The sequence below is a fragment of the Lepidochelys olivacea genome (assembly GCF_965140295.1).
Source record: "Lepidochelys olivacea isolate rLepOli2 genome assembly, chromosome: 1".
In the NCBI taxonomy this organism is placed as follows: Eukaryota; Metazoa; Chordata; order Testudines; family Cheloniidae; genus Lepidochelys; species Lepidochelys olivacea.
Window position 1 is genome coordinate 29,411,388 of NC_140411.1, and position 22,911 is coordinate 29,434,298.

The 22,911-nt window shown below is 47.2% G+C and overlaps 1 protein-coding gene across 1 annotated transcript; it reads left to right on the forward strand.

Annotated features, from left to right (window-relative positions):
- The first annotated feature begins 15,688 nt into the window (after positions 1-15,688).
- Positions 15,689-19,432, forward strand: FUT4 (fucosyltransferase 4). The gene has a single exon (XM_084640206.1). It carries the CDS (start codon positions 15,899-15,901, stop codon positions 16,970-16,972), a length of 1,074 nt encoding a protein of 357 aa, XP_084496332.1. The 5' UTR covers positions 15,689-15,898; the 3' UTR covers positions 16,973-19,432.
- Positions 19,433-22,911: the final 3,479 nt, after the last annotated feature.

Sequence of the window (22,911 nt, forward strand, 5' to 3'; positions counted from 1 at the left end):
CACCCCCGCATCCAAACCCTCTGCCCCAGCCCTTAGCCTCCTCCTGCACCCTGAACCCCACATCCCTGGCCCCACCCACAGCCCTCACCCCAGCATCCCAACCCTCTACCCCAGCCCTGAACCCCCTCCTGCACCCTGAACCCTGCATCACTGGCCCCACCCCACAGCCCTCACCCCAGCATCCCAACCCTCTGCCCCAGCCCTGAGCCCCCTCCTGAACCCTGCATTCCTGGCCCCACCCCACAGCCCTCACCCCAGCATCCCAACCCTCTGCCCCAGCCCTGAACCCCCCTCCTGCACCCTGAACCCTGCATTCCTGGCCCCACCCCACAGCCCTCACCCCAGCATCCCAACCCTCTGACCCAGCCCTGAACCCTCTCCTGCTCCCTGAACCCCTCATCCCCAGCTCCACCCTAGAGCCCTCACCCCTAGCCAAAGCCCTCACGCCCGCACCCCACCCTCTGCCCTATGCTGGGCCACCTCTCACACTCCGAACCACTCGGCCCCATCCCATGTGTCTTTCACATTGAAGGTTTTTTTGCCGAAGTGGCCCCCACTTCAGAAATAGTGAATAGCACTGGTCTAGATAATAATTAGTCCTGCCGAGAGTGTAGGGGACTGGACTAGATGACATCTTGAGGTCCCTTACAGTCCTATGATTCTATGTATGGTAGTCACTGGTATGGTACAGATGGGAAAGAGATCAGCCTATAGCAGCGTTTCTCAAACTGGGGTCCTTGGACCCCTGGGTGTCCCCTAGGGAACTCCAGGGGTTCCGCAGACCCCACTGATCAACTCCTCCCTCCCTCCCTCCCTCCCTCAACTCCTCTCCCACCGTCTATCTCCCAGAGGCTACTGAAGCCAAACCGGGAGATTTTAGCCACTAAAGGTCTGGCGGTGCAGTGGGGCTAAGGCAGGCTCCCTACCTGTCCTGGCTCCACACCGCTCCCAGAAGCGGCCGCTATGTCCCTGCAGCCCCTGGGGTGGGAAGGCAGGGGGTCTCTTCACACTGCCCCAGCACCAACTCCGCAGCTCCCATTGGCTGGGAACTGAAGCAAATGGGAGCTGCAGGGGCGGTGCCTGTGGACAGGGGCAGCACGCGGAGACCCCCTGCTCTCCCCACCTAGAAGCTGCTGCCAGGGGGATGTGCTGATTGCTTTCGGGAGCCACCTGAGGTAAGTGCCACTCCTCACCCCCTCCCGCTCCCCAATCCCCTGCCCCAGCCGAGAGCCTGCACCCTTCACCCCCTCCTGCACCCAAACTCCCTCCCAGAGCCCGTACCCTCTCCCACACCCAAAGTCCCTCCCAGAACCGCACCGCTCACCCCCTCCCACACCCGAAACCCATGTCCCAGCCCAGAGCCCACATCCCGCACCCAAGCTGTCTCCTAGAGCCTGCACCCCACACCTCCTCCTGCACCCAAACTCCCAAAGCCCACACCTTGCACCCCCTCCCACACCCCAACTTCCTTCCAGAGCCTGCACCCTGCACCTCCTCCTGCACCCCAATCCCCTGCCCCAGCCTGGTGAAAGTGAGCAAGGGTGGGGGAGAGCTAGCGATGGAGGGATCGGGGATGGAGTGATCGGGGGGCAGGAAGAGGTGTGGCGGGGCCTTGGGGGAAGAGATGGAGTGGGAGTGGGGCCCGGGGCTGAGTCAGGGCTTGGGGGTCCCCACAATTTTTAAAATCAAAATGGGGGTCTTCAGGTTGCTAAAGTTTGAGAACCGCTGACTTAGAGCATGGTTATTTACCATGGGTAACATTTTCAAAAGCATAAAAGGGTGTAGCCACACTGCAATGTAAGCCCAGGCTCAGATTCAGGCTCAAGCCCAAACCCCACTTCCATCTACGCTCAATCTATTTAACATAAGGACATAAGAGCAGCCACACTGGGTCAGACCAAAGGTCCATCTAGCCCAGTACCCTGTCTTCCGACAGTGGTCAATGCCAGGTGCCCCAGAGGGAATGAACAGGACAGGCAATCATCAAGTGATCCATCCCCTGTCGCCCATTCTCAGCTTCTGGCAAACAGAGGCTAGGGACACCATCCCTGCCTATCCTGGCTAATAGCCATTGATGGGTCTAACTTGAGCCCAGGACCCTGAGAGGTAGAGGGTTTGAGACAGAGTCCCGCCGAGGCACAGGCCCGAACTCCATCATTTTGCAGTGTGAACACAGCTCAGCCTGGGCCCCCTGTCTTAGGTCCTGAGAGTCACCAATGCTATCCCACAATCCCATGGGCTAGTGTCCCTTCTATCCCAAGACTGGCCAATCGACTCCCTGGAAACTGAAGCAACCCCATGGTTCAAGTACAGCTGTTCAGCATTTAACCCTTCCATTTTGTTTTGACTGCTGAGCTGCACGCAGAATAAACCTTCCCCTGCGTTTGTAATGGCCACTGACATGAAGAAATCCTTCACCAAGCACACTGCTAAGCGGTCATGGGAACATGGCCAGACTTCGGTTAATCTCTGGTGTGTGGTAAGTAAGCACTTTGACTTTAGCAAAGGAATGACCATGCAGATCAGCTAATAGCGAAGAAGCTGGCAGCATTTGGGATTCACTGGACCAGTGACCAGTGCAGGGAGCAGATTAAGTGGCTCAAGACCAACTATAGGAAAACCAGGGATGAGAACTGCACCGCTGGGAACTTTTACAAGGAGTTTTACTGGGTGCTGGGTACTGTGCCGAGCGCAGAGCCAGCAGGGCTTCACAACAGCCTGGTCAGCCGGGACAGTGACCTTCTCACCCCTGAATCCAATATAGGACTGGAGGGGAGACAACGAGCATCAGATAAGGCTGCCGAAGTGACTCTTGTACTCACACTGGTCCCCGAGGAGGCTCTGCCACTAGAGCAGCCTCAATACATTCTGGGTCCCTATTCAGAGCAGGTTTTTGGTCCCCCACCACCTGTCCCTGGAGGAGCTGTCCACTGCAGAACCAGCATCAGAAACACAAGGGGCAGAATTAACCCCTGAGCCTGGTCAGTTTCTGACCCCATGTTTGTTGTTATTAATACTGTATAGGGATGGGACGGATTTCTGGCTTATGACCCAATGCAAAATGTATTGCAAGCCATAGGCAGCAGCATGCATCCACTAATGGCGGATTACACTCCAGCATCCTGGCCACCACCACCATGTGGAACTCAAAATGGAGACTGGGAAGCACAAACAACAGTGAAATAAACATATAAAATGAAATTTTTACTAGAAATGTACACATTCTTACAGAGCTGGGCTGGGGGTGTTTAAAGTAAGAACCTTTTTGCCTTCCCTTTTAATATGCCGGGCTGTACAGTTCGGGCATGCCACAACAAAACAAACTGTTGTAAATAGAAAACTGTCAGGGGTGTGTGTGTGTGGAAGCAATGGATAAATTTAGTCCACGGGTGACAAAATCAATGTCCATGCAGTCACCCATGCCACAACAGCCACACCGCTATTTTCAGCATGCTCGCTCAAGCACAGCCAGCACATCTGTCTACCTGACCTGGGAGTCACTTGAGGCATTAGGAATGCCTACACTGCAATAAAAAACCCGTGGCACTGAGTGTCAGAGCCCAGGTCAGCTGACTCAGGCTGTGGGGCTATGAAACTGCAGTGTTAGCATTTGGGCTCAGGGTGGAGCCCAGGTTCTGAGACTCTACCCCTTCCCAGGCTCCAGCCTGAGCCTGAATGTCTACACTGCAGTTTTATAGCCGTGCAGACTGAGCCCGGTAAACCCTAGTCAGCCGTACTGTGGGTCTTTTATCACAGTGTAGACATACCCTATGAAGCCTAAGTCTCATTAAAAGTAGCTCAACCTTGCTGCGATGAAGATGGTATAAAATTGACTACAGGGAGCACAGCAATTTCCTTTCACACTCTCTCTAGTTGTGTCCATCTAGTCTGGTGTCCTAGCTGTGAAAGTAGTTTGTACCAGGAGTTTCAGAGGCAGATGAAAAGCCTCATACGGTACCTGCACAACTGTAGAACCATGGAGCAAATTTCTTCTTGATCCTGTCCACTGAACATTTTTTCCCTAGAAGCTTGAGGATTGATTTCTCTTGAACTGTTGTCAAGGCTAATATACACACAGACACTATCCTTAGTTATGTGTCTAATCATTCATTTGCAGCTTATTAAACTGTTTGCTTCAATAATATTCCACAACTGTGAGTTCAAAGTACTTGCACACAAAAATATTTCCCTTTATCTGCATGGATTGTGTTTATCTTTTAATTTTATAAACTGTTGTTTTGTTCTTTTATTCTGGGACAGGGTTAAAAGGATTGTCCAACTGGCCTTCTCTGTTATATAGCTCTCCTGTCTCTCTCCTGCCATTTCCAAACTAAACAATCCTACTATTAAAAAACCCAAAGAACTCTTCTTGTTTTTGGTAAGTGTTGATAAGATTTACAAATGCTGATATATTGACTTTTGTCTTTCAAAGTCACGAAATATATTTTAACTACTAACACAAAAGAGATCCAAAATCAACATATCAAGAAATCAAAGACGAAATATTAACGGAAACACCTCCCTATGAAATGGTTGTTGCTGATTAAGAGTGTTGAATTACATAAATAAAAGCATAAAAGTCATTGTCTTTTTGTCTTTCTTCCAAGTATTTCCTCCTCCATCTTGTCATGAGTAGGAGTAGAGTTAAGCATAGTGTGGTTTTAGCAGTTGCGGCAGTCTATGAGTAAGTTTAATATCTTACTTGGAGCTATAGCCCCATCCTGCAGTTCTGTAAGGGTGGATCCTTGCACCTGTATGGAAACTCACTGACTGCAGTGAGGCCCAGTGTCAGTGCAAGGATCCATCTGAGTGGAGCCAGTTGCAGAATCGCAGCTCTTAGTCTTTTTAAACTTTTCCCTTAGTTAATAGCATATGGGACTTTAAGATGGGGAGAAATCTTGGTTGTGAAGAATTATTCTTTGTCTCTGGATTTATAAACCCAAGTCTCATAACCAAGTGTTCCAAGAATTGCTTCTAACCAAAGATTCAAGATGGGATACTGTATCATAAAAGAACTAACAGACATCCACAAGTCATATTGTGGCTGTCTGGTGCCTCTATGCAGTGATAAGCTGCCAAAATCTTAACAACTGGTTCCCTCTTCACCCCACGAGGGGGTCGTGGCCCACCCCCACCCACCCGGGAACCTTGCCCTATCCACCCCCCTCCCCTGTCCCCTGACTGCCCCCAGAACTGGGCAGGAGGGTCTCGTGGGCCACCGTAGTGGGTGCCCACCCTGCTCCTACAAGCCAGAGGGACCTGCTAGGGGGCGAGGTGGGGAGTCCCGGTGGTGCTTACCTGGGGCAGCTCCCAGGAAGCATCCGGCAGGTCCCTCTGGCTCCTAGGGGCGGGGTAGCATAGCTGGGGGGGAGCAGGGGGAGTGGCTGCTCCCCCCACTGATCACATCAAAAGTGGCGCCTTAGGCGCCAACTCCATGGGTGTTCCAGCCCTGGAGCACCCACAGGGAAAATTTGGCAGGTGCAGAGCACCCACCGGCAGCTTCCCATCCCGCCCCGCGCCCTGCCCCAGCTCACCTCCACTCCGCCTCCACCTCCCTGGGCCTGAGCACGAAACCACCGCTTGCTTCTCAGGCCTCCCAGGCTTCCCGCCCAAACATAGAATCATAGAATATCAGGGTTGGAAGGGACCTCAGGAAGTCATCTAGTCCAACCCCCTGCTCAAAGCAGGACCAATTCCCAGTTAAATCATCCCAGCCAGGGCTTTGTCAAGCCTGACCTTAAAAACCTCTAAGGAAGGAGATTCTACCACCTCCCTAGGTAACGCATTCCAGTGTTTCACCACCCTCTTAGTGAAAAAGTTTTTCCTAATATCCAATCTAAACCTCCCCCACTGCAACTTGAGACCATTACTCCTCGTTCTGTCATCTGCTACCATTGAGAACAGTCTAGAGCCATCCTCTTTGGAACCCCCTTTCAGGTAGTTGAAAGCAGCTATCAAATCCCCCCTCATTCTTCTCTTCTGCAGGCTAAACAATCCCAGCTCCCTCAGCCTCTCCTCATAAATCATGTGTTCTAGACCCCTAATCATTTTTGTTGCCCTTCGCTGGACTCTCTCCAATTTATCCACATCCTTCTTGTAGTGTGGGGCCCAAAACTGGACACAGTACTCCAGATGAGGCCTCACCAATGTCGAATAGAGGGGAACGATCACGTCCCTCGATCTGCTCGCTATGCCCCTACTTATACATCCCAAAATGCCATTGGCCTTCTTGGCAACAAGGGCACACTGCTGACTCATATCCAGCTTCTCGTCCACTGTCACCCCTAGGTCCTTTTCCGCAGAACTGCTGCCTAGCCATTCGGTCCCTAGTTTGTAGCGGTGCATTGGATTCTTCCATCCTAAGTGCAGGACCCTGCACTTATCCTTATTGAACCTCATCAGATTTCTTTTGGCCCAATCCTCCAATTTGTCTAGGTCCTTCTGTATCCTATCCCTCCCCTCCAGCGTATCTACCACTCCTCCCAGTTTAGTATCATCCGCAAATTTGCTGAGAGTGCAATCCACACCATCCTCCAGATCATTTATGAAGATATTGAACAAAACCGGCCCCAGGACCGACCCTTGGGGCACTCCACTTGATACCGGCTGCCAACTAGACATGGAGCCATTGATCGCTACCCGTTGAGCCCGACAATCTAGCCAGCTTTCTACCCACCTTATAGTGCATTCATCCAGCCCATACTTCCTTAACTTGCTGACAAGAATACTGTGGGAGACCGTGTCAAAAGCTTTGACAGCTGAACTGGGACAACCAGTTCTACAAGGGCTTCTAAATTTAACAACTGGTTCCAGCGAACCGGTGCAAACCAGCTCCAGCTCACTGCTGCCTCTGTGTGTGTGTCACAAAACCTGAGAGCAGTTTGGAATCTTTGAGATGAAAGTTTTTTGCTCCAGCTTTAGCTCTGACCTTAACACATCTTCTGCACCAGAAAGCACAGAGGCATTCTGGGGCAGGGTTTGCAGATCAGGGTGTGGTCAACACATCTGTGCATTACTGCAACCTCACCTGGCAATATTAACTTTACACCGCCCTCTGCAAAGATTAATTCTACCCTACTCAAACGCACATGGGGCTATTGCCTACTAGAATACAGGTGCACATTGACACTACCTTTACTGCATATAAGGACCATGGATTTAATCTTTTAGCCACAGTTACTTTTCAGAATTGTTTATTCCTTCAACCAAATTGATTACATTAATCAAATAATACGCCGTATGTAATCAAATTACATCTATGTTTAAACATTACACCAGCAAATGGCATATAATTCACTTAGGGCTGGATTTGACCCACTTTTTCACACTGAGTAATGCCATACTCTGCAAACACTCCCTTCAGTACTATTTGTGGGGAAAGGATTTGAAAATCTGACCCAGAAATATTTATATGCAGGAAAATGGAGTCCTGCCATTCTGTGAAAATACTCATTTCTGTTTTTAAAAAAACTCTGCAAGGTCTCCCACTGCACTACAGTATCTGGCTCAGTAGTTTGGGATTCGAAATACATCACCATCTTCCGGTGCCTTTTTAAACTGGTGCTTTGAGACAGTTGATAAATTTAGAAAGAATTTAGACCTAAATAAACGTCAAGTGCTAAAGAAGACAGTGAGTCAGAGAAGGTGAAGAGGCCAGCTGGGCAGCTCTTGGGCAAAAACATTTGCTGGTGTTAGAAACTGCAACAAAAGAAGCAAACATGTTTTGCTTTACAATGCCTTTATGGCTTAAGGGCCCAATCCTGGAATATTACTCAGTTCTTATTAGGGCATATTTGCCATTGACATCTATGGGCGTTTTGCCCAAGTAAAGAAAAAGCAGGACTGCTGTATAAGACCCTATGTTTGTGTAGAAGAACCATGGCTAAGGATAGCGTTGCAGAGTTTCCAGTCTCCCCACCCAGAGAAACTAAGGGTATGTCTACACTGCAATTAGACACCCGGGACTGGCCTGTGCCAGCTGACTCAGGCATGCAGAGCTTGGGCTATGGGGCTGTTAACTGCACTGTAGACATTTGACTTGGGCTGCAATCTGAGCTCTGCCACCTCCCCCCCAACTCGCAGGGTCCTCGAGCCCCAGCTGCAGCCCGAATTTAAGCTCTTCATACTGCAATTAAACAGCCCTTTAGTTGGAGTCCTACAAGCCCAAGTCAGCTGGCACAGGCCAGAGGCAGGTTTTTAATTGCAGTGTAGACATACCATGAGAGGCAGATTCTTCACCCTGTCTGACCTCCACTCAGGTGCGGGGGGAGGGGCAGCGCAGGGGGCTGGTTACAGCTCTTAGAGTCTGAGCCACCTGGCCCTGATTTATACATTATAAAGACAAAAGGGACCACTGTGTTCATGTAGTCTGACCTCCTGTGTTACTCAAGCCATAAGACGTCCTTGAATTAGTGCCTGTTGGAACTACAGCATAGCTTTCACAAAAAACATCCAATCTTGATTTAAAAGTTGCCGATGATAGAGAATCCACCATAACCCTTGATAAATTGTTCCCGTGACCCTCACTGTTAAAAATGTGCACCTTATTTCATGTCAGAATTTGTCTAGTTTCAGCTTCCAGCCATTGATCGTGTTATAGCTTTGTCTGCTAGATTGAAGAGCCCATTATCAAATATTTGTTCTCCAAGGAGGTACTTACAGACTGTAATAAAGTCACCTCTTACCTTCCCTTGGGAAAGATAAACAGCCTGAGCTTGTTGAGTCTGTTACTATAAGGCAGGTTTTCTAATCCTTTAATCAGCCTTGTGGCTCTTCTCTGAACCCTCTCTAATTTATCAACAGCCTGCTTGAATTGCGGGCACCAGAACTGGACACAGTGTTCCAGCAGTTCCAGGGGCACAGTACCAGATACAGAGGTAAAATTACTTCATTCCTCCTACTCCAGCAGCAGGGAAGCAGGTCCAAGTGACACGGCTGGAATAAAATCCCTTATACCAGGAAAGGATCAGGCATAGGGGAGCTGACATGCAGAATTTTGTCCAAATTGTGTACTCCTTCTCTATAAAGGAAGTGAAGAATTTAAAAAAAAAGAAAAAAAAAAAGGTGACCCAGTGGTGTGAGCACAGGAGTGAGAGACAAAAACTCCTGACTTCTAACCCTGGCAATGACATTGATTCTTTCTATGGCAAGTCACTCAACTTTCTTGAGCTTCAGTTTCCCCACCTGCAAAGTGGGAATTATAAGACCTGCCTCCCAGGCTTAACTAGTCCACATTTACAACATGCTGTTAGACTGTCAAAGGCAAGACACTTTAAAAGTGCAAGGTACTATTATTAATTATTATGATAATTATTAACTGTGCTTAAAAGAGACCATTATGCTGTCTCTCAAATTTCTGGTGTTTGTGGAAGAGGTAGAAGTTGTTAGGCTCTGAGATGTAGGTGGTCTAGTGGATGAAGCACACATCCAGGTCAGGGAATGGAGTTGAAGGACAAGCACCAGAGTCAATTGCTGATCACCAGAGCCAGGGGTTGAGCCAGAGTCAGAAATCGAAGCTGAGAGTTGGAGCTGGGGTCAGATACCAAATGCCAGAGCCAAGGGTCAAGCCAGAGTTGGAGTCAAAAGCCCAAGCTGGGGGTCAGAGCCAAGACTGGTAACCTATGGTCAGAAGTGAGGCATAAGGGCAGGAGCGGGAGGCCAGGCAAGGATGAGCATGGAGCAGGAGCACGGTAAGAACTGGGAGCAAAGAGGGGGTGAAGCAGGAGCCAGAAGCAGGTCAGGAGCGGAGCAGGAACTAAGGAATGGGTGGGTACAGCAGGCACAAGCAGGGTCTGTTGCTGGAGAAGGAGCAGGAGCTGATGCTGGAGCAGGAGCAGGAGCAATCAGTTGCTGAGACAACTTTTCTTTCTTTTTCTTTTTTTAATGGGGAAGCAGATTTGGCTGAGTAGTCAACAGCCACCATCAACTATAATTCCTAAATACTTAACGGTTTATTTTTTCTCAGTCGACCCTGTGCCCTTCAGGTAATGCAACAACCAATTTCTAGTATTACCCCATTTCCCCAACATTTTTATTAAATAACATAATGTAATTTTTTGTTACCTTAAGATGTTTGAATTCCTCTGAAAGCTTTTCCCTTTCTTCATCAAAGCCTTTACATACCCATGAAAGGTGATCCACTGTTTCTTCCACCTTACAGTGAGTGCACACATAGTCCATCTTTGTGTCTACTTATTTGAAAAAGATTTTTGTTTAAGCCACAATAGCCAGTTAGTATTCTAAACAAAAGCACTTCATTGTTCCTATCCAGGCCCTGAAATATATCTTTATCCTCAATTCAAAAAATCTTTTCCCTCTTTTTTCATTAATTTTCTTGCCATTCCTTTTATATTTTTCTGTACTAAGCTTTTGAATTCCCATTTACACAAGGGTATTTCTGTGTCAATTCTTCCATTTCATACAGCATTTTCAGCTACTTTTTCCGTGATTTAATTCCGTGTTATCCTGATATGTGCCATGATCCAAGTTAACGCTACTTGTATCCCCATCTGTACTAAGTCTGTTATTAGAAATATAATTTCTAATGGACTATGTACAATATGTAAAACTAAGCACGTGTAAGTCTTTTTAACAGCAGGACATTACCGTGGAAGTGCTCTTACTACACTGCAATAATACTAAAAAACAATTTAAGATCCATCTTCTACTTCAGATTGGTCTTATTTTTGTCATAATAGGAAGTCAAATAATAAGGTGATATCCATATTATATTTTCAAATCTTTAGCTACTGGTAACAACTTGATGTAGATATTTATAATAGCTTGCTCCTGTATACAAGATAATAGAGCTTTAGCTGGTGTATGTGAATACAAGAGGCCTGATTTTGACCTCGTTTAAACCAGAATAACTCCACAGTTTTGGATAGCATTGCACTTGCTTTACATCAATGTAAGGACAGAATCAGGCTCAAAGTGTATTGCAGCTGTTTTTCCTACTTGTTTATTTGGCTTTTAGGTGTGATTTCAGATCTGTTGCTGAAGACTCAATGTAAGACTGCAAAAAATCAAAAATAATTAGCCAAATGGTACTACTAATCCCCAAAGAGAAAACAAACCATTTTACCTTTAAAATAGATAAGACTATGAAAAGGGGAAGCTGTGTACAATCAGTGGGAGAAACAATATCTTATATCAATGGAACACAGACAGAAGAGTTGGAATTTACATTATATTTATTTTCATATTTGTTAATAATATTTAACATATAGCAACTTACATTTCGAGGGATCCCAAAGTACTTTAGAAATTCTAAAGCAATGACAAAATACTGACTGACTTCACTATGTGTAGGATTGGGCTTTGTATGATCAAATCATAATATGCTTAACATAGAAGCACCCCCACAAGCTACAAAAATAAAAACTTGATGTGCCAAGTGGAGCCAGATGAACAAAAAATTATGTAGCTGAACTTTCCATAGCATCTGACATCACTGCTAGAAATTATACTATTGAAAGCCATAAGAATTATGATCATAGCCATTATAATAAATATAATGGACAACTTCCTTGCCCCATTGATGTCAATGGAGTTTTCTTACTTCAGTGAGGCCAGGTTTTCACAAATTATCAAGCAAAAATGGCTGAATGAAAGAATCGTTAGCAATAAAGTAGCCCTTTTATATCAATTGGACTCTTCTGTTAGAGCAGAATATGGTCATCCTCTCTTTAAGCCAGTTAGGCCGAAGTGAGCACATAATACATGTGCTCAGTGCTCTGCATTGACTTGTGCGTGCCGTTCGTGGTGCTGGTTACCTGTGTGATCCAAACTGTGAGCAGGGTTTGGTGGATGGGTGAGGTGGTGCAGTCAAGGGATCACTACCCATCCAACATTCTCACCGGTTGATGGGAAAGGAGTTAGAGTATAGCCAAAGTTACTGGAAGGCTGGGGATGAGATATTTTACTTTTTATTTACATACATACTCTGTTGCTGGGTTTATGACGATGTTCCTTTTCCCATAATAAAGGTTTTCCTGTTTGTACACAGTTTTGGAATATGTGCCAGTGGCTAACCCAAGCAGGGAGTCTTTGGTTTTCCCAAGATTTCTGGGTGGGGGTTCAAGCCAGTTTCTCAAGTGGGGACCTAGATGTATTGAACCCATCCCTTTTTGCTGCAATTAACCACCTGGCAGAAGGACGATTGCATTAGAATAAGGGTAAAGTGCTATTTACTTCAGATAAGAGAACTGTGCTGAGCGTTTATAACTATTGTGCTGATCCTTCAGTGAGCCTGCCCAAAGCTTCCTTGATCTGTAAGCAGAGTCAGAATGAGCTCTACCCTGACATCTGGTGGTGAGCTGTGGAAAAGGACTTCAGGGGCTGATCTCGTTTGCATGGGCACACCCACCCTGCCTACCATGATGGACTGCTTCCCCAAATGGTCACTTTGACTGCTGTGGGATCCCCAGTCTCTCTGTTATTGGGGCAGGAGTAATAAAGGGTTGTTATCCTGGTTATGTGAATCAGGGAAAGTAGAACTGTACTTGGCATTTTATGACAGAGGGATTCGCCCTCACCTAAGTAGTACTTGCTAGGCAAGGGACATGGGTTTCAAAACCTAGGGAATTAAGAAAGGTTGGGGATAGGTATGTGTATCTGGTAGTGTGGATCTCTTCTAAGGGCCCTAAACACTACTTTGACCTCTTCTCTTTCTATGGAGTAATAACAGAGCTAATTTTGGCTCCATTAGGAGTATTGTTACATGCTCCAGAGCTGAAATCACTAATCTAAGCATTAGACCTACTTTGGGCTAGTGGTGTACCAGCACTGAAGCTCCCCCTACTACCAGCTTGAAGTTGCTGAGAGCTGTGTTAAGTGGGGGGACCATGAAGACAAGTTGGTGAGTGGACAGCAGGATGGCTAGTGCGGAGAGTGGAGTGGATAACCGGGTAGCTAGAGGAGTAGAGAGCGGAGCAGATAGCTGGGTGGCTGGCGGAGCGGCATGGAGTGGATAGCAGGGCAGCTGACGGAAAGGTGTGGCTGGTGGTGAAGACTGCAGCAGAACCCCATGGAGAGGCATGGCACTTGGCCATTGACCCAAGCAGCGGAGCATGTAAGATGCCCCTCATACCTTCCTCCACTTCCACCCAGGCTGGGAGGTAAACTCTGCAGATTAACTTCTGAACTCTAGGGAGCTGCACTGACCAAGGACAGAAACTGTGTGTGTGTGTGGGGGTGACTATTGGGTTGTTGGACTTAAGACCCTGAGGGGAAAAGGACACTGCCAAACTTACTTGGGGGTGGGTCTTTTGCTCATGGTTGGTGTTTATGAATCCTGTTTGTGGTGTTTCCCCAACATAATGCCACATTGTTTCCCTCCTTTATTAAAAGGCTTTTGCTACACTCAGACTCTGTGCTTGCAAGAGGGGAAGTATTGCCTCTTAGAGGCACCCAGGGGGGTGGTATGTAATTGTCCCAGGTCATTGGGTGGAGGCTTGAGCATTGTGTTATTGAAATGGAACCCCTAGATACTGAACCTGGCCCTTGCTGCTGCCAACTCTGACGGGCAGGAGGATTACAGACTGAATGCAAAACTCACTGCAGGATTCGGACCTACATTTGCTTTTAACATGTTCCAGTTACTAGCAAAACCTGGATACCCACAACTGAAGAAAATAACTATTTAAAACATCAGACTTCAAAAATAATAATCCCCAGCCACTTCCATAGTGGTGACAAATTTAGCAAAATAAACATGATCTTATATTTGTTTGGTGAGATATGTGGTTTTTTTATGTTAGGAAAATATTATACAGAATGTGTAAATCTTTGCAAATAAGGACCCAGCACAGATAGACTATTATACATATACAGTGAATATCAGGGCTACTGTTGCTTCGATTTTTGTAACTGCTGTGAACAGGGAATTGGAAGGCTGTCTATGATGCCAGCTAATCTTTGAACACCTCCACACATAAACTCTTCTTCCTTTTCCTGGATTAACATAATCCTGACATAAATCCTCCTAAACTCTTTGTGGCAGGGACTGTCATTTTTGGTATTTGCACCGTGCCCAGTACATATGGGGCCCTGACCTGGTGGGCATCTAGATGCTACTGTTATCAAATTATTTATTATTATTATTTGTAATAAAAATCTAGCTTCTCATCTAAATTATGGGTCACCATTGGAATGCAGTGGATTTACATGAGAGATGACGTTGGCCCTACATATCTACTGGATATGAAAATAGAGTGTCAGATTTGGAAACTTCACCTTTCCATAAAATAGCTCTCAGGTTTACAAAGCACCGAAGCTGTACACAGCACTTTGTTAAAATGGGGATGTCCCTGCCTGCCCCACAGGGTTTACAGACAAACCCAGAAAAACAACCTGATTCAAACACAAGGAGACATAGAGCTGGGGTTCTCAAACTGGCGGTTAAATATAAAAAAAATTATAATACTAGTGTTAAATATTAAAAAAAGGTTTTAATTTATAAGGGGGGGTCGCACTCAGAGGCTTGCTGTGTGAAAGGGGTCACTAGTACAGAAGTCTGAGAACCCCTGACACAGAAGCAATGTGAGAAGGGGATTTGGATGGGCCAAGGCCTGTGGCTCTGGGAACAAAGTGGGTTTGAAGGAGTGATCTGAAGGAGAAGATGGAGGGAAAGTACTTGGAGCATGGAGGCTGTTCCAGATCCCTTGGAAGGAGAGAGCCTAGTAAGAAGTATAAGGAATGAGTGAAAGTGTATGAAGAAGCAAGAGTCCTCCAACCCTCATGCTGAGTGTTCACTGGGCCCTTTCCTCACTGTGCTTATTGTGGCCTCTGTGCCCTCCCCATCCTGCCCTGTGTCTGCCCACAGTCCTCATGGTCTGTGTCCTCACATTCTGTTCCCTGTGCACTCTCCTCATGCCTATGCTTGGAGGCGGACAGCAGGGGGTGTTGGTCTTCTCTGGCTCTCCTTCCTGAAATGCAACTCCCTGACGCAGTCAGTGGAAGGGAAGAAGTGGATTTCCTTTTACTCTGCAGGATCCAGAGTGAACAAGGAGGTTCATTGTCCTTATGCTGCCTTCAGCCACGCTGTGCCACATCAGCAAGATGGTGCTGCAGATAAATCAACCCAGAAAGGATGAGCAGCCGGGAGTGGAACATACCTCAGGGAGGGACGGTGGGGCTGCTCGGGGAACTGTACAAGGGAAGGAGGAGGGATGGAAGTAGGGTGACCAGATGTCCCGATTTTATAGGGACAGTCCCCTATATTTGGGGCTTTTTTTTTAATATGGGCTCCTATTACCCCCCCCCCCCCCACACACACACACACACACCCGTCCCGATTTTTCACACTTGCTATCTGTGCACCCTAGATGGAAGTAAGAAGTAGGGGAAGAGATGCTTGGAGGAATGGTATCTTTACAGGCAAGGAGGAGCTAAGGGATGAGAAATAACCTGGGGGCAGGGGGAGGCGAGGCAGGAGGGACGAGGTAAGAAGAGATACGTGGACTGCGGGGAGTGGTACCTACACAGGGAGGAGTGCGTCCCTAGGGGAGTGAGGGTGCCCCGGGAAGGGGTGAAGGTCCCGGGGAGGGGCTTGTGCCAGGTAGGGGGTGGGTCCCTGGGGAGTGGTTTGTTCCTTGCTGGGGGGCGGGACCTGGGGAGCGGCTGAGGCTCTAGCACGGAGCTGTTGGTCGGGGCTCCTCGGCGGTCCAATGGCCGGGGCCCGGCTGGGCGGGGCTGCTAGCTCCGGCCCGGCAGGAGAGGGGACAGCGTGGCCGGCGGGGAGTGGCTCGGAGCCTCCCCCGGCTGCCGCTCCTAGGGGCGGGAGGGATTGCGGCGGCTGCAGGATGCTCGCGCCGTCGCTTCGGTCCCCGGCTCCCCGGCAGCAGCGGCGCGGGGCGCTGCCGAGGCAGAGCGGAGGCGGCGCGGGCGGCTGCCCCCGATGGAGCCGGGCCCCGCTGGGCCCCCGGGCCGGAGCCGGGCGCTGCGCCGCAGGCGGCGGCGGCGGCTGCTGGCGGCCGGGCTGAGCTGCACGCTGCTGGCCCTGTACGCCTGCCTGCCGGAGCTGCCGGCGCTGGACGCGTGGCCCGGCCGGACGCGGCCCCCGCCGGAGGTGACCGTGCTGCTGTGGTGGGAGCCCTTCGGCCACCGCCGCCGTATGACCGACTGCCAGCGGCGCTTCAACATCAGCGGCTGCCGGCCCAGCGCCGACCGCAGCCGCTACCGGGAGGCGCAGGCTGTGATCTTCCACCACCGGGACCTCGTCCTCCACGGCCTGGGCCAGCTGCCCGCCGGCCCCCCGCAGCGCTCCCCGGCCCAGCGGTGGGTGTGGATGAACTTCGAGTCCCCCTCGCACTCGCCCGGGCTCAGGGACCTGGCTGGCATCTTCAACTGGACCATGTCCTACCGGGTGGACTCGGACATCTTCGTGCCCTACGGGTACCTCCGGGCCAGGCGGGCGCCCTCGCACTTCAGCCTGCCCCGCAAGACCAAGCTGGTGGCCTGGGTCATCAGCAACTGGAACGAGGCGCATGCCAGGGTACGCTACTACCACCAGCTGAGGAAGTACGTCCCCATCGACGTGTATGGGGCACAAGGCCTGGTGCTGGAGGAGGGCAGCAGAGTGAGGACCATCTCCCAGTACAAGTTCTACCTGGCCTTTGAAAACTCCCAGCACCCCGACTACATCACCGAGAAGCTGTGGCGGAACGCCTTCAAATCCAGCGCCGTGCCTGTCGTTCTGGGCCCTTCCAGGTCCAACTACGAGCTTTTTATCCCGCCCGACTCCTTCATCCACGTCGACGACTTCCCCAGCCCTAGGAAGTTAGCTATCTACCTGAAATTCCTCGACCAAAACAAACCCCTCTACAGGCGGTACTTTGCTTGGAGGGACAAATATGATGTTCATATGACTTCGTTCTGGGATGAGCAATACTGCAAGGTTTGCGAGGCTGTCAGGACAGCTGGGGATCAGCTCAAGACCATACAAAATTTAGCCAGCTGGTTTGAAAGCTGATAATGTTGGCTGGGGAGGTTTTCTTTGTTGGCTTCTCCTGGGGATGCAGTGCAGTCAAACCAAGGCTTAAAAAGTACCGGTTCTCAGGGGGTCACACACCCGCCAAAAAAAAAATAGAGGATTTCAGAAGTGTGTCTGAGCTGTTGCTTGAGAGGCAGGATTAAAAATGTAGGTGAACAGACCATCAGACCACTATATGTTTGTTATGAACCTATGCAATTCCATCTTTGAGCTATGACAGACCTAGCACTTTCTCAAGAACTTGATTATTTGGTCATCCAGAGCAGAAACCATAAATGCAGCATGGTGTTAGACACAAATAAACTATGCCAATTTCTGTCACTCAGCCAATTTTGACAGCTGTGACAGTTTCCAGGATTGTGAGACTTCCTCATACAGTTCTGACTGTGTATTTTTATTCCCTTCTGGGAACGTATTTCTGCTGCACAAAGGCAAATGTATTAACAGTGATCATTGGGAAGATGCAAACTCCTTGGCACACAAATTCCGACCCTGCTGCCTTTAATGTAATATTATAACAATGCACAGGCAATTTGTGGCAGTGTTTTAAAGAGCTATAACCAAAAATAAAAATGGAAAAATCCTTTACTAGGCCTCTTAAAAGTCCCAGTGAGGAAAAAGTTTGTGTGGAAGGATGTGGGTGTGAGTAGAAAAATAACAAGCTCTGAAGGGTAGCAAGTAATTCCTCTGCTGCCTGCTGAAACTAAGTGCATTCCTGCCCTGTATGAAGGTGAAGAAGAGACCTGGGGAAAGGAGAGGAAGGAATACAGAAATAAAGCAGGAGCTCATCCATCTTTGCTTTATTCAGGAATCAGAATGTGTTTAAAGGAGTCTGCATGTTTTTCTCTGCAACAGTACTGCCACACAGGAAATGGCAGGGGAAGGTTCAGAACAACGCAAATTTTGTTACTACAGATGAAACATTTATGAAAAGGTTAATTTATTTCTATATTATTAGAAGTTCTTGTATAATGGTTAATCTAGGCTTGCAACATGAATTTTAAATCAGTCTATCAGGTGGTGGACAATTCAAAATGCTGTTTTGTGGTAAATTGTAAGTACAGTTCCCTTTCTTATAAAAAACATTATGGAAAACTAGGTCTAAGCTATATTTTTAAAATGTTTGATACTAAGAAAGAATGCAAATGGAGGAGGACAGAGATCTATTATTTATTGAGTTTATTTTTCTGATACCTTTATTCCAGCTTTTTTTGTTTTGTTTTCTTTGTTTAGATAAAATGAGGTCCCTAGGCTAGAAACTTTCCTGTTAGTGCAGTGGGTCCCAACTCTTTAATGCAATTGTGTCAGTTTGCCAGACTAAGATTTTGGCATACCAGTCAGTATTTTCTACTTCCCAGTTCAGTGGTCCCCAACTTTTCTGTGGGAATAGCACATTCCTATTCCCAGAAGACTGTGGCGGGTGCCAAACACCCCGCCGCTGAAATGCCGCCAAGAAACGGTGGACGGTTCTCCGGCGGCATTTTGGCGGCGCGATGTCCTGCGGGTGCACACAACTGCCCTGGTGGGTGCCATTGCGCCCGCGGGCACTGCGTTGGGGACCCCTGTCCTAGTTACTTGCCACCTCCCAGTGTCTGCATGCTTTCTAACCCACAAAGGGCCTTGGGCGGCTCTCCTCTGGTGTTTCAGGTGCCCAAGCTTTATTGCAGGTTAAAGTGCACACAGTTGCCACACACACGAGTGCAATACAAACAATTATGGGCCTCTTTCTGCAACCCATGGACCTCAGTAGGAGTAGGATTGGGTCTAAAGGAAGGAAGGGTGAGACCAGTTTCAAAAGAATGAGGTGTCAGTACAGGTAAGTTTACCAGCATTGGGGACCAGTGTTCTGAAGAGGTTTGGCCTTGATCTGAACTTATTACATGGCGAGTTGCTAGTTTTGAGATTCATTTGCTGTCAGCAGACTATAATATACTTTAAATCAGTGGTTCCCCACTGGCTAGGTAGATGGTCAAGTGACACTTCTGTACATTATTGAATATTTTTGAATATTTAATATTATTATTAATAATAATAAAACTGGTGCATGAGCCACTGGCTGGTGGTCAGGTCACACACTGCTGGTTCCCATCTGTATTCCCGGTTGCTAAAGTGTCAGTAAAATGCAGCTAAAAGCACTTCATATTCTTTCCTGATCTTACTTTTTGATATTGGCAATTGCCATAGTTGCTGCAGGGATATTATATGATTCTGAATGGCAAGGAAGATGGTCTGCACAATTGGGAATGGGATGGGCAGGTCCGTGAGACTCATTAAAATGTGGTCCACATCATAGAAAAAGTTAGAGAACCACAGTTTGGAGTGCTAATCTAAAGTTCTGATTTATCATTTATTACATAAATTGTAGGGCTGTTGATTAATCGCAGTTAACTCATGTGATTAACAAAAAAAATTAATCACAGTTTTAATGGCACTGTTAAACAATAGAATACCAATTTAAATTTATTACATATTTTGGATGTTTTTTTACATTTTCAAATAGTATTCTGTGTTGTAACTGAAATCAAAGTGTATATTATTTTTTATTACAAATATCTACACTGTAAAAATGATAAAAAAAATAGTATTTTTCAGTTCATGTCAGACAAGTACGGTAATGCAATCTCTTTGTTGTGATAGTGCAACTTACAAATGTAGATTTTTTTTGTTTGTTACATAACTGCACTCAAAACCAAACAATATAAAACTTCAGAACCTACATGTCCACTCAGTTCTTGTTCAGCCAATTGCTAAGACAAACAAGTTTGTTTACATTTAAGGGAGATAATGCTGCCCACTTCTTATTTACAGTGTCACCAGAAAGTGAGAACAGTCATTTGCATGGCACTTTTTAGCCGGCATTGCAAAGTATTTATGTGCCAGATACACTATACATTCGTAGGCCCCTTCATGCTTCGGCCACCATTCCAGAGGACTTGCTTCCATGCTGATGATGCTCGTTAAAAAAATGTGTTAATTAAATTTATGATTGAACTCCTTGAGCGAGAACTGTATGTCCCCTGCTGTGTTTTACCTGCATTCTGCCATAGATTTCATGTTAAAGCAGTCTCGGTTGATGACCCAGCACATGTTCATTTTAAGAACACTTCCACTGCAGATTTGACAAAGTGCAAAGAAGGTACCAATAGGAGTTTTCTAAAGATAGCTGCAGCACTTGACCCAAGATTTAAGAATCTGAAGTGTCTTCCAAAATCTGAGAGGGATGAGGTGTGGAGCATGCTTTCAGAAGTCTTAAAAAAGCAACACTCTGTGCGGAAACTACAGAACCCAGACTACCAAAAAAGAAAATCAGCCTTCTGATGGTGGTATCTGACTCAGATAATGAAAAAGAACATGCGTCGGTCTGCACTGCTTTGGATTGTTATCGAGTAGAACCCTTCATAAGTATGGATGCATGTCCCCTTCAAAGGTGGTTGAAGCATGAAGGGAATTATGAATCTATAGCACAGCTGGCACATAAATACCTTGTGATGCTGGCTACCACAGTGCTATGAAAACACCTATTCTCACTTTCAGGTGATGTGAACAGGAAGCAGGCAGCATTATCTTCTGCAAATGTAAACAAACTCATTTGAGTGATCGGCTGAACGAGAAGTAGGACTGAGTGGACTTGCAGGGTCTAAAATTTTACATTGTTTTATTTTTGAATGCAGTTTTTTGTACATAATTCTACATTTGTAAGTTCAACTTTCATAACAAAGAGATTGCACTTGCAGGATATGGCTTGATGGGCTTCTTTGAGCATCCAAATGCAAACCTGTATGCCTACGACTGGAACTTTCTGTTTTTAATCACAACATGTTGAATTCTATTTATTAAAAAATAAATGTAGATGATCATATTGTGGAATATATTTTGCAACATTGCCAGCCTTGCCAAGTCTTTTCTAGTGTGAAATATGAAAATTGTTTGTTGTGAAACAATCCAATAGGTTCAGCTCAGAAATGTTAAAAGTTTTGTTCTAAAAGCAAAATTAAATATTTTAAAATAGACACATCGAATTCAGAACAAACTGAAGCAAATGGATTGGAATTGCAGGAGAACAAGAACATGAATTTTACATATTTAAACAACTAGAACTATGTGGGAATTACTGAATCTATATTACTCCTGGGGGAATTCTGCACTACTGTGCGTGCACATAATTAATGAGCCATGCATATTTTTAATTTTTTGCACAAAACAGAGCTTCTGCTGAAATGTTGCTGCAGTTCTGTCTTTTGCCTACTAGATGGCACTGTGATGATAGAACACAGCAGCCGCTCCCAGCCAGCTAGAGAAAAGAAAGAGCCTGCCTTCTTCACAGCACCTGTCAGGCCAGGTCAGGAGACAGGCGCTATGGGGAGACAGACAGCGTGGGGTACTGGGGGGGAGTCAGACTGGGGCTCATAAGGGCTAGTGGGGGAGAACAGACTGGGGCAGGGGCTGAATAGGATTGGAGGCACAGGGCCACAGGGGGAGGAGGTGCAGAGCCACATGGTGATGGAGAAGGGTGTGCAGAGCTACAGAGGACTGGCTGGGTGGGGGCACAGAGATGGGTGGGGGCACAGAGATACATGGGGACAGGTATGGTGGTCTCTGAGTGGGGGTGTTAGACCCGCAGCAGGAGGCTCCCTATGAGATAGGGGAGCAGGCAGACACCAGACACAGTGTTGGTATATGTGACGTTCCCCTGGTGTTATCTGGACTGGTGATCTGCTAGGTCACTCCAATCCTTGACTCTGGGAGCCAGCCTTACCCTGCTCTGCTGTGAGAACCCCACTCCTGGGCTTACAGTCTCTGGCATGTAAGCTGCTCCTTGGATTGTGCAACCAAATGACACTAGCCATTATCCCTGACACAATCCTAGGAGTCTCCTTATAGTGTCCAGTTATGCCTGCTGGACGCTGCAAGCTTATATGAGTTCATCAATTTAACAAATACATTGATATGCATCAGGCTTGTTATTCCAAGGGGAGTTTCTGTCATGCTTCAAACCAAATACACTTCTTCAGGTAGAATAAACAAATTTATTAACTACAAAGATAAATTTTACATGATTATAAGTCAAAGCATAACAAGTCGGATTTGGTCAAATTAAATAAAAGCAAAACACATTCTAAGCTGATCTTAACACTTTCATTGCCCTTATAAACTTAGATGCTTCTCACCACAGAGAGAGTTAGGTGGTTGGCCTTCAGCCAGGCTCTCCCCTTTGATCAGTGCTTCAGTTGCTTGGCGGTGATGTCTGTAGATGGAGGTGGAAAAGAGAGAATGAGCATGGCAAACGTCTCTCCCTTTTATCATGTTCTTTCTTCCCCCCTTCAGAGTCCAGTGAGCATTACCTCATCATAGTCCCAAACTGACCAAAGGAAGGGGGGTGACTCACTCGAGAGTCCATCAGATCCTTTGTTGCGCCCTAGGCCAGTGTCCTTTGTTTCTGAGAGGCTGGGCTGGGTTTGTCCCATACATGCCCTGATGAGGTGTGAACTGCCCCTTTGCTCTTGGAGAGTTTTGCCTGGTCTTGTTTTAAGCCATGAGGACACAATTTCTTCCTCATAACTGTTACCTAGCAGCTCTGGGTTCTTGGGGAACCAGGGTGCAGTACCCAGCCTGTCGAAGCCCCACCGCCTAGGGCTGAAGCCGAAGCCTGAGGGCTTCAGCCCTGAGCAGTGGGATTCAGGTTACAGCCCCCACCCCATCACCCTGGGCTGAAGCCCTCAAGCTTCGCCTTTGGCCCTCTGGCCTGGGGCGATAGAGCTCAGGCTTCAGTCCCCCTTCCTGGGCTTGTGTAGTAATTTTTGTTGTGAGAAGGGGGTCACAGTGCAATGAATTTTGAGAAAACCTGTTGTAGTTTAAATGAATTATTACTCAGAGTTCTGTATTAATATGCCTAGTAAGGAATCTATTTCTCAAAAAAC